The sequence below is a fragment of the Phasianus colchicus genome, chromosome 3, assembly GCF_987193195.1.
Source record: "Phasianus colchicus chromosome 3, bPhaCol1.hap1.1, whole genome shotgun sequence".
NCBI lineage: Eukaryota > Metazoa > Chordata > Aves > Galliformes > Phasianidae > Phasianus > Phasianus colchicus.
In genome coordinates this window covers 71,943,404-71,955,650 of record NC_143438.1, presented here as the reverse complement: position 1 = coordinate 71,955,650, position 12,247 = coordinate 71,943,404, and the positions used below count along the sequence as shown (strand labels likewise).

At 42.6% G+C, this 12,247-nt stretch overlaps 1 protein-coding gene across 2 annotated transcripts; it reads left to right on the top strand.

Moving 5' to 3' along the window:
• Window positions 1-2,696: 2,696 nt before the first annotated feature.
• GEM (GTP binding protein overexpressed in skeletal muscle) lies at window positions 2,697-11,167 on the top strand. 2 transcript variants are annotated; one of them, XM_031590999.2, is made up of 5 exons: window positions 2,697-2,843; window positions 4,426-4,769; window positions 7,562-7,638; window positions 8,121-8,325; window positions 9,924-11,167. In XM_031590999.2, the coding sequence occupies exons 2-5, from the start codon at window positions 4,436-4,438 to the stop codon at window positions 10,199-10,201; spliced, it is 894 nt and encodes a 297-aa protein (XP_031446859.1). In that variant the 5' UTR covers window positions 2,697-2,843; window positions 4,426-4,435; the 3' UTR covers window positions 10,202-11,167. The 2 variants fall into 2 exon arrangements, with proteins under 2 accessions (XP_031446859.1, XP_031446860.1); XM_031591000.2 differs by having other exon boundaries at window positions 2,703-2,843; window positions 4,423-4,769.
• The last annotated feature ends 1,080 nt before the right edge of the window (window positions 11,168-12,247 follow it).

The following is a 12,247-nucleotide window of genomic DNA, read 5'->3' as shown; positions in this document are numbered from 1 at the left end:
CTACGATATCAGGCCCTCTAAAGAGAAAAATGAAGATACACTCTTCTGCTGAATTATAGGGAACAAGTGCGCTTTCAGACACAGCACTCAATTTCTAGTAAAATAAATCTGAATTTTACTCTTGCTTTTCTAAACATTTTTCCCCCTTTCATTTTCCTCCTCCAAGCTGATTCAGACCTGCTCTAAGCACCACTCTCACACTAGATGGTGATTTGAGGAGCTACTTTTGCTTCATGTACATAAATACAAAATAGCTAGTTAAGCACCAGCTATAAAGCACTCCAGTTTTATATCTGATGGAAAATTCCTGCCTAATTGCAATGAGCACCACCTGGTCAAACTGTAAGTGGCCAGAGAGAGATGGCAGTGTGAAGTTTACTTCATCTTGCATGGAGTGTTCCTTTAAGACATGATTATTGAAGCACAGAATGGATAATATTCAAACATGAGATCTCTCTTAGTTTAATATTGCACCAACCAGCAGCATCCAAGCCCTCGTGTTTTTATGACAGCACCTGGCCTTATGGTTTTTCTCTTCTTGTGCAGTGTCTCAGGCAGTTTTTGTTGCAGAAATGTTGATGGGCAAAGAGTGTGAGAGGACAGGGCAGTTTAGGATCACAGAGCACTGCATCAGTCTGCAGAGCTGTGTTTGGAAATGCAAGCCCATGGTCAGCCCTATTGGGTAGGGCTCCATTCACGATTCTTTAATTAACCTGCTCTTGTCACAGGTAAGCAAATAGCAGGGCATGTATTGTGGGATCACTGGAGAGCTGTGTTTTCTTTACCTTGAATTCTATGAAGACGATACACAAGATGAAGTCTGGCAATTCCTGATCTAACACTAACCGTAACTAAACGCAAAGCCTTTTCTGGCTGATTTATTTCCGCTGTCTGTGCTTTCTGCCATAATACAAGTTAAACACGTGGGTAAGATGTTAGAGCCTACGGTTCTGCTGGCATCCATCTGGCCATAAATCTCTGCAGCCTGTGATGGATAGGTTTTGCATTTTTATAGGAGGTAACAAGTGACAGGCAACATAAAGTGAACTCGAACCCCTTGAGGGTGCAGCACGCAGCTCTGCAGCTATCCGCTCCCCTACATCATTTTGTACATTTTGTAAAAAGGAGGAGCAACTTCAGAGCTTGGTGTGCCAACAGCACGAGAGCGAAGTGCTCTGTTTTGAGAGCCACTGGCCTTGCCATAAACATTCCCTGACGGAGGCTGTGCCGTGTTTTGCTGTGCTGTACAGTGAGCACAAACAGCCGCCGTGTGCATAGGACACAGGGCTTGGGGCCAGGGCAGCCGCTGCCGAACACAGGTGATCCAAAATCAGGACACAGTTTGGTTCAAGTCTCCCCTCAGTACATCTCAGTAAGAAATTTCTGCATACAGGTGAGTGTGCGTGACTTTGGGAAATGCTCTCAGTCCTTTGATGGGCTCAGAAGATCCATGAAAATCCTCATGAAAGATGCAGAAGTGCAACAAAGCCAAAGGGGAAAGAAAGCAGGCGTCTCTCAGTGGAAGAATTTCATAAAGGTCCGCTTTATCACAGGAAATACAGTCCATTGGGCAAAGCTTAAGCAAGGCATGAAAATGCAGAAGTGTGTGACATGAGTGCCAGGCAGCACCAGGGGAAGGGATGTCCCACCCTGCACAGCAATGGTGCTGAAGCTCAGCTGCCAGTGGAAGCCATCATGAAATGAAACACTATTTTCCCAGCTCAGAAACAAGTTGTTCAGATTTCCTATGTGTAGAGTGAGAAGGGCAGTCACCGGTTGGTTAGGGGACCAGTAGAATAACTAGGAAACTGCAAAAATAAGGAAAAAAAAAAAAAAACCAGTAGGGGCTTTCCGTAGACTTCTATATAACTGATGGTATCCCTACCAAGTGGTTTGTGGAGGTTCATTACTCCACTCTGTCAATCGAGAAGTAATTTCCACACGTGCTGTTAGAAATGTCACCATTTGAGGAGCAGGCACATGCTTTGTGGCACATACACTGTATAGCCATCTCTCCTAATAAACTACAGATGGAATCAGCACTGTGCTGCCTGGGCTCTGTGCTCTCTAATTCACATCCATCTTTGCCAGCGTTCAGCTGGAGCAGCACTCAGACTGTGGGCAGCTGCTCTGTTGAGCCCTTGCTGGAGGAGTGCTACAGCAAGAGGTGGGAGATGTCTGGGCAGTGACTTGAAAGGTGACGGAGAAAATAGGATTGTATATTTTGGATCCCTTTAAAAGACAAAAAGCCAACAGAATAATATTCATGCTTGTGAGATAATTCTAAAATAACATTCAGATATTTTGTTCCAGAAAAACACCTTGTCCAGTGGGGAGTTAAGCGCATTTTGCAGACAGAGAACATTACACATTTACTTACATTTAATGCATTAAGGAAACATGTAGTTTTAAAAACATCATTAATCCTACTAGCATTTGAATGCAAAATTGAGTGAGATGGTAGGGCATGTTTTTTTTTAATTTTTCCACTTGCCTGTTTTCCTCATGTAAGACCCAAATGTGTTTATTTTACTGGCAACACAAAGACAATCATATGATTTCAAGTAAGTCTTTTGAGGCTGTTTGTAAGTTTTTGCTTTTCTGCATGTCTGCTCCCTCCCAGCTGGGGGTTGGCTGTTGGATGGAAAGGCCAACCACGTCACGGAAAAGCCCTGTCTCCGATCAGATGGGCTTAATATAAACCAGGTTCGCTGAGAAGGAATTAAAGAGGCAGCCTGTAAGCAGGAGGGGATTTACTCCGGCAGAGCAGCTCAGTGTAGCACAGCCCACGGAGCAGAGGGCAGCAGGAACCCGGAGCTGACGGCGCGGACGGACGCACACAAGTAAGGCAGCTCTGGCCACAGTGCCTTGGGTTGTGTGTCCGTGGGGTTTGTTGTGGCTTTGTAGACCCACATAAGTGCAGTGCGTGCTGTCAAACCTGGGCTTGGACTGCGATGTGTAGTGGTGACTTAAAAATGTTTGTCTCATTAGGGTTTGTTTAATGAAGGATGATAGCTTGCTAGGGAAGAAATCATGATACGTTCATGACTGGGACTGTTCAGTGATTGTTTATTGACAGTCATCATTTATTTGGGCTCTGATGTCTAACTGATTTGGAATTGCCTTTTCTCATCTGGTCTTTTCAGTGGGGAAACTGAAAGAAAGTAATGCATCGTAAATAAAACTGCGGTTAATATTTGACTTTGTGAAGCAGGCTTTGCTTGCTGCCTAGTTTCTTGTCAGCTGTATTTCTTGTTGGCAAAGTTATTGCATCTGGGACTGTGCAAGTAATCTAGTTTTGCCACTAAGCACTGTGTGTCACAGAGAAAATACTGCGAGTGCTGTAATAAGTTCAGATAGAAAGTGGCTTTGGTCTGCTTATTCTCCAGTCTGATCTATGTTCATTCTAAGAAGTTTTCAGATAGCTTTGTGTGAAAAGGAGCAGTGGTCTGAACATGTTGTTTTTATGTGTTGCTGTGCTTATTTTCATTCACCGCTTATTATTCAAGTTTGAAAGTTCATTTCATGGGCAGCTCTCCTGCCTACTGACATGGAGAAGAGAGCTGACAAAATTCAGATATATTCCAAAAAGTAAAATGTCCAAATAACCATCACTCTGAGAACTGGGACGCATCAAAGTAACATTCCTAAAAATGGTAGCTGGTGGTCCGTGAGAATGACATCACTGTGCTCTGCCTCCAACCCAGGCAAAATTGAGTTTGCTAATTTAAATGTAATCAGGGGCCATGCTAAAGTTGGAAGAGCTAACCTGTTAGCCAATTGTGCAATAAATGAAGTTGTTGCTGATTTAGCATCTGTAAATCTGTAAATGAACTTTTTCTGCCCTTGCCACTTTCTGTAATGGCTTGAACCTATACCTCCTCTGAAAGTCATTGGACTTGGTTATGTCCCATTTAGCAGCCAGAAAGCCACTGTTTGAAGCTTGTCCTGACATAAATGAGACCCAAAGACATGTGCTTGCTTGCGCGGCTTTTCTCTCCTATGAAAGCTGTGTAAGGTTGTGAGTTCCATGGGTCCCTCTGCTTGCCCCAGGAGGCAGGAGGGCAGGGAGCAGTGCCTGCTGGTGCTGCCCATCTCTTGATGGGGATGCAGCCTTGTATGAGCTTTGCTGAGTGCTTCCCTGCCCATGCATTTAGCACTGCAGGAAGTGTACAGGCTAAAGACAGATAGGATTAGTGTATGGGGGTGGTATCATCCCTAGGAAAAAGCCTCTGACTCACTAGCTAGAAATATTTCTTTGCGTACTAGCAACTGCAAAAGAGTGTGAAGTCTCCTTTTTTGTTGTTGTTGTTGCATATTGGATCCCTGTAGAGGAGCAGGACCTGCTGCTTTGAGTTAATAAAGTGTTGGTGCATTTGTAAGTATTTTGTGGATAAAGTGTGTGGCTTCCATATTTCTCAGCAGGGGTAAAAAAATGACCCTCAACAACGTTACCATGCGTCGCACCCACCACAGCAGCCTGCAGCAGCAGCAGCAGCGATGGAGCATCCCCGCTGATGGGAAGAACCTGCTGGTCCAGAAGGACTCCAACGAGTACAACGCGCAGAAGCGATACACCATCAGCCCCGATGAATACTACAGAAGGAGCTGGTCCTCGGAGTCATCTGACTCTGTCATCTCCTCTGAGTCCTGCAGCAACTGCTACAGAGTGGTGCTGATTGGGGAGCAAGGTGTGGGCAAGTCGTCGCTGGCCAACATCTTTGCAGGGGTACACGACAGCATCGACAGCGACTGTGAGGTGCTGGGAGGTAGGTCACTATGCTCTCAGGTTTGTGTTTGCTTGCCATCAGCCATGGCAGCAGAAATTGGCATGGAAAATCAGAAAGGTCATTTAATTTGAAACTGACATAGCAAACATCTGGATCTGATTGTCAAAACCAATTCCAACACATGCATCTCTCTTAAGAAAACAAGAATGAGCAAAACAAGCTACAAAGAGGATGATACTCTCTAGAAACAACCCAAAGCCTCTGAAAGGAAACAATACAGATTCTCATGCTCTTTTATTTCAAAGAATCTGTTGGAAGCTGACATTCAGTATTCATTCTGGTCCAACTCTTGTGTCACCACAGGGCCATCACCAGCTTTCTTCAGGGCAGAGAAAAACTAGGACCTTTCCTTATGGTCCACAAGAATGTAACATTCAGAAATAATATGTAATGAAAAATAAAAAAGCCCTATCCAATTCTCCAAAACATTTGCCGTTACATGTCATCTCAGCCTTACATATGAATATATTGTGTCAGCATAGGCTGTAGGGAGTCTGAGCAAAATATGTCTACCCCTCATTTCATGTTCCTCTGAGTTAGTGAGGATTTTGAAACCTTCCTTAGTCCCAAAGACTAGTCAATGCAGAAGATGAGGCTATGGCACCCAGCCATGAGGCATACTGTGTGAACAAGGTGCTGTGGGTCATGAAGTGATGGAAAACGGCTGTGGTCCTAAGGACACAGGTGCTGTCATCTTGGGAACACATGCAAGCTGCTGGCTGTGATTGCTATTCAACACATAGGGCATTTCTCTCCTCTATCTGTTCCCATTGTGTTGGTGCCCATGCTAGCATGGAGAGTTATTGAGTTTTTTTTCCAGCCTTCAGTGGATCATGGACGAGACAGCTTTTCTTATTCTTATGCCAGGATTTCTTTGCACATCCTTGTCAGATGGTTTCCTTCTCCATGGGAAGCAGTACGGATTTTTCCTTCATTTGCACTCCCAGAATATTGCTTGGAGTATAGTCATGACAAGTTTTCAAGGCCAGGTTTATGGAAGTATCAAAAAACCTGCTGTTGTATTTCTCCTTTTTTAATGTCAACTTCAAAATAAGCATGAGGTGAACTAGCTGCTCACTTGCAGTCTGTTTTATATCCTATTGAAGTCCCATTGGGTTGTACAGAGTGCAAATAATTTCTGAGTATGACCATCTGAGGCACTGGCACAGGTTGCCTAGAGAGGTGATGGATGCCCTGTTGCTGGAGACACCCAAGGTCAGGCTGAATGGGGATGTGACCAACCTGATCTAGATGTAGGTGTCCCTGTTAATGGCAAATGAGCTGGACCAGATGGCCCTTAAAAGTCCTTTCCATATGATTCTATGATTCACTGATCAGGGGCAGAACATTTTCGAGTAGTGTGGTTATGTACTTGTAGCCTCTTCCTGTGTCACAGAGAATAAGGAAGTAGTCCTCTAAATGTTGTCCTCTGATGCAAATGGATTTTGTTCCCATGCCAACGCTTGATCAGTCAAAGAAACTATTCTCCAAACTTGAGCTTACAAACTGGAAATAAGAGATGATGGTTCCAGGACAGCAAATTCACAAAGGGAATACAGCTGCTCTGAGGGATTCGTTTTGCAACCACCTATAGGATTCATCTAACCTGTGAATACAGATGCTCCTCTTTATTAGTTTTGTACTTTGAATCCTTCCATTTTAAGTGGTGTCAAACCTGTGCTCTTGTTTACAAAGTTTGATTTTATTTTAAATATAGAATATTTTTTGGCTGACTCTTTTACATGGTTGTAGATTCCTGGCTTTGAGGGAAGCCTGTGATTACAATCTGGGGGAAAGTTCACTCCGCTAATACCCAGAAGAAACTGTATGAGGCAGGAGTTAAGGCATGGCCCTATCTACAAGAATGTACAGCCTCCTTACACAGTGCACAGAAAGATGCAGTACACTGAGAAACCCTAAACCCAGCATCTTTCACGGGTTGGCAACACAAGACTAGAGAGGGATTCAAGCCTCATACTGCTCATCCAACTGTCCTTGGATCTGGGGGGAAGAAGGATTAGTACTTGAAGCGGAAACTAGATTGAGAACTTCACAGCAAGGATTCATTGTGATTGAGTGGGAGCAGCCCATCCAGATCTAGGCAGAACTTAGTAACGCGGCATTTATAATCTAGATATGGGTCGTTTTGGTTTCAGTACAAAATAAATACTGCTGTGGTTTGTTGGTTGCTTTGCTTTTTGACATCAAAGGTAATGTGGGAAACTGTGAAATGGGAAAGAAATGGGATGCAGCAGTCATTTCAGTCTCTAATACTCAACAGCTCCTGCCTCACAAAACTCTGCTCTCTTTGCTTGGTGGGCTGTAAGCTGTATTGCTCTCAGCAGCAGTGTCTGTTCACCCGTAAACTGTCCCTGCTAAAGTGAAAGCAAATATTTTCCATTACTCAGCCTCACTGGACTCTGCTGCTCCCTTGGGGCAAATGTTCAGCCTTTGGTTATTTCTTCCACTGGTTCTATTTTCTCTCTCACATAAGATAAAGAAAATATCAACCAAAATAATGAACATCTCCTTTTCTGATCTTTCTGTCTCCTTCATATATAATGGAAAGTAAGACAACCAGTAATGAACAGAAGGCAGGTTTAGTGCTGATGGAAATGTGGAAAGAACTGAACATGAGCCAGCACAAAATTTGGCTCAGTAACTTGAACTGTGAAAAAATTATACTTAGTAAGCTATTTGGTTTCTTTTTATATAATGTACGTGATGTCACTAAATAATATGTTACCAGTGTTTCTATTTTTTTCTTACAGAAGACACATATGAAAGAACCCTAATGGTGGATGGGGAGAGTGCAACCATTGTACTGCTCGACATGTGGGATAACAAGGTATGACATTTATTTATACATACTAGTCAAATGCCAAAAGAAAAGTGCATATGAATGAGGCTACTATAAAAAGTAGTTATCTTTTGGGAAAGAAAATATATTTTTCTATACTTCAACATCAAGAAAAACACAGGATCAATATCTTCCCCATCTAACCAAGCATGCGTAATGACTCTGTAGTGTGAGGCTGAGAAGAGCAAACCTTTATTTTTTTAACGATAAAGCAAAACATTCAAGCCATTTTCTAAACAGTGTTCATTCCGATCTAAATCCAGTATAATGAATTATCAGGGGCAAATTTCACCCTCCTTTATGCTGAAGTATTCATGTGGTCACCACTTTGGAATTGCTTTTAGTACAACTGTGATTCAAACCATATCCAGTGCAGTTACAGCAGGAATGTGTTTAGATTCTCCAGTGTTATATTTTCTAAGAAAAATCTGTCCTGGGCATAATGATGTCTGACTGTTTGCTTTGCACAGCGTGAAGGAGAATGGATTCGAGACCACTGCATGAAGGTGGGAGATGCCTACTTGATTGTCTACTCCATCACAGACCGAGCAAGCTTTGAGAAAGCTTCTGAACTCAGAATACAGCTCCGCAGGGCTCGGCAGAGAGAAGATATTCCCATTATTTTGGTTGGCAACAAAAGTGACCTTGTCAGGTGCCGTGAAGTTTCAGTAGCAGGTAAGGGAAATGATGAGGATAAAAACTTTGTAAGCGTAAGAGCCATACAATAGCTGTTGAACATTACAATGGTTGGAGTACACTGTGATCAGGACCCGGCATCAAAAGGGCAATAAAACAGAGGGCTGAAAGAGAGGACAGAGGACCGGGAAAAGTCTGCCAAGTTTTTAAGTCTCCACTAGTTACATATTAGATAATCTCTTTCCCAAATATAAATTCCATCATAAAAACAGCTTGAATTTCTTCCTTTCCAGCTTCTCATGTAAAATCTCTGCAGATTGAGCTGAAAGTTGGGAACAGCTTAGGTTTCCAATTTCTGCTGCCAAAGATTATCTCCTTGTTTAACCAGGTCCTACTCTTATCTGAAGTTTTACTTCCTGATTAATTAAAATTCTCTCTCATCCTTCATTTCACTGACCTGGGCAGGTGCTGCACAGCCTTTCAGGAGAGATCTGCTTGGTGCCTTGCTCTGAGATGCTAAAGCAGCCATCCCTCTGCTACATGCAAATGATTAAAGAGCTTGTGCTGTGCTCCCAAAGCCTGAGGAGTCCTAAGCCCATAAATAGGAATAGAAAGATATCTGGGAAAGCTACTGCTGACCCTCAAGCTCTTCAGACAGTAGAATCTCTTCTTATGCAGACTTCCCCGAGGTTTAGGTGACATAACACATGTCACCTCATTAGATAATCTCTTCTTGGCCAGAGTACACAGGAAACCTGGGCTTCTTGGCTCAGCGTTTTCTTCTCTATGCAGCCATCCTGCCTATTTCCCAATTGATCTAGACTTTTGTTTCACTGGGATAGCCGCAGTTCCTCTGTTTGCTGTCAAGGTTGCTCTAAGTGAAGGATTTGAACAGAGGTAGCTCATCAGGATGCCAGAGATGATCATGTTCCTTCTCATGTCTCTCTGGCCAACTTGAAAAGTCCCCTGAAAGATTCAGCCATTCTGGCGATGAGTTCCCAGCAAGTTAGAAGAAAGCATGAATTGGCTTACATGTTAAAGACATCTGCCAGGGCTAGTTTATACTTAAACAGTTTGAGACAAGAACTGTGATTTCAGATATACCTCTGAAGTTATGGACATAGTTCTGCCTTTAAGGATTTGGTACCTGTGTCTGTTCACACCAAGTGTGGTATTGTTTGAAGACTTTGGATTGTACATGTGGTCTATGGAGGGTGCTTGGGCCCTGCCTTCTCTGGTAACGAGAGCTGTGCTGGACTCATGAGGGGCACTGCTGTCACCCTTTAACGTGACTTGTGGAAGCCTGCTCGTATGATGATCAGGTGATTTTGAGTCATGGCTGACCTCTCCACCCCCTGTCAGTGCATGTCAGCCAGCTCCCTCCCTTCACAGCCAATGGTGAGAACCAGCCTTCTTCAGGAGATTGGCCCCCCTCGCTGCCAGGGGATTGTGACACAGAGCAGATGAATCATGGCCTATCAGGCAGCATTAGATGATTAAAGACTTATCCGTGGCTATATAAGGCTTGAGGAATTCCCCTGATGCCACTGGCTCCCCCCTTGTGACAGCCCACAGCCGTATTGCTTCCCTCTCTGGTTCATGACATCTCATGACAGATCCCCGTTGTGATTTTGCAGAGGGCCGAGCGTGCGCTGTTGTGTTTGACTGCAAGTTTATCGAGACCTCGGCAGCCGTGCAGCACAACGTGAAAGAGCTCTTTGAAGGCATCGTGAGGCAAGTGCGGCTCAGGAGGGACAGCAAGGAAAAGAACGAGAAGCGGCTGGCTTACCAGAAACGGAGGGAGAGCATCCCAAAGAAAGCCAGGAGGTTTTGGGGCAAAATAGTTGCCAAGAACAACAAGAACATGGCCTTCAAACTCAAGTCCAAGTCTTGTCATGACCTATCGGTACTTTAAGAACGTTGGACTCTGCCAGAGCTTGTGGCATTTTGTGGACATTATCGAACTATGTTGTGGGAAATAATCTATATTAGATTGGGCTATGAAAATGACTTAGATTCACAGTTGTGATTGTGATGATACGTGCTGACATAAGAACAGCACAGTGCATGGAAATATCTCTCTTTCATTTTCTTTGGTAGTTTTATAAGAAAAGTATAAACCAGAATGATCCAAAATTGTGCTGGGAAAGCGTTCCGGAATATACCTATTTCTTCTCCACTCTCCTTTGGATAATAGCTTATGAGCCTCAAACTGTCATGACTTGGGAATTGAATACTACGCTCTTTGCTCTTTCTCACTGTAATTACTCTTTTAATTTTTTTTTTTTTTTCTTTTTTGAAAACTGTGTAAAGAATTGAGGAACTGACTAGGCATTGATCCCTCGCCAATTGGCTGGCCAGGCTTGAGCACCCACAGCTGAAAATATGCATTGTTGTAGAATAGCCATCCAAACACTTCTTTTTATTATTTCAAGGATTGTTTCAATGAGTTTACACATCTCTTACTTTGAAAATATTTAAAGGAAAAATCCTATAGTCAAACAAATTTTCCTCTCATATTTCTATGTTAGGGGGCCTGTTTAAAACTCATAGTCAAAATAAAATTAAAGCACAAGCTTTATCAAAGTACATCAAGTGCAGGATGCCAAACCTTTATAAATCACCTGAGCTTTTTTTAAGAAACCACACGGACTTCTTGTATCCAGTCTTGGCCTTTCTCTATGCCAGAGCTATGCTGTATTTATTGTTGTGCAAAATAACAAGCATTTTAATGTTGAGGGGAAATGTATTTATTACCAAGTTTCTTAAAGAATAATGTTAATTTTATTACTGTTTTCTATCTAATATCTTTTTTTCAGATATGCAAGTTTTTACTTACATGCCTTGTAATAAAACAAATAAAATATATGACTGCCTTTGAGACTCAGTGGGAAATCTCTGATAATTCTTTCAAGTTGAGAAAAATATTTTGAATGCTTGAGAAGATTTCTGCCTGACAAGGACAGGGAGGATTCCTTGTGTTTCTGAACACAGAGGCTACTTAGCAACCCAGAGCCACAAAGCAAGGATTACCCGCGGTCTCAAAGCTATTTGTGCGCCCTCATGTGCAAACAGGTTGATTTGCACGGGTTGATTAAAATAAGCCATTCTTAAGAAAACGTATGAATCCCTAAGTCTGAAAGCACTTCAGAACCATTAGTTCACTTTTTGGGTCTAAATGAAGAAAAACGCTATGTTTGAGTTAGATTCCCTAATCTTCAGTTTATGTTGAACATAATGATGTTAGCACAGATTTCCCTCCTGACTATGCCAGTTTATATGGGCACACCTCAGAGTTTCAGGTAGATGTAGAGTCATTCTGTTTTACCAACAGATAGCTCAGAAAAAAACAGATCTGCAGCCTGGCAGCTCAGTTTCATTGTGAATGAATGCAAGAAAAGAAAACACAGTAGGATGAAGACTGCCTTCCACATTTCAATCTGTACAGCTTTTATCCACCAAATGCTTGATGCAAGGGGCTTGATATGGTGTAAAATATCACACTGCAGGATGGCTCTGTGCTTATGCAGCATTCAGATCTCCCTGGAAAGGAATTTTGAATTTAGAACACGAGAATAGAATATGAGGAGAAAATTATATTTTGAATAGACAAGATCCCCGTTCTTGGGTTTTGAATGAGCACTTCTGTGTTGTCAGCATGTAATTTGAAGTTGATTCAGAGCAGACTAGAGAATACAGCTTACTCCAGTATAAAATTTCTTAACTTCTAAGCTATCAGAATGTTGCCCCTGCTCATGGGAACAAATTAAACAGATGTTTGTTTTCAAGAACTGAAAGTGAAGCTGAATGCAAGGAGGACAATTCCTTAGCTTGTTGCTGTATCTGTCAGGCTATGGGCTACATAGGCAGGCTACAGTTCTAACCCAAGCAGGTTCTGAAGAAAATTTAAACATCCATGTTGATCATAAAGCCATCTGTGTTCACAGCATGGTTAATGCAA

Bases quoted from the DNA above. Each gene is read 5' to 3' on its own strand.
- GEM (XM_031590999.2), top strand. From the start codon at position 4,436: ATGACCCTCAACAACGTTACCATGCGTCGCACCCACCACAGCAGCCTG. The intron at 7,639-8,120 runs GTATGACATTTA...TGCTTTGCACAG, and splicing joins TCGACATGTGGGATAACAAG to CGTGAAGGAGAATGGATTCG. The intron at 8,326-9,923 runs GTAAGGGAAATG...GTGATTTTGCAG, and splicing joins CCGTGAAGTTTCAGTAGCAG to AGGGCCGAGCGTGCGCTGTT.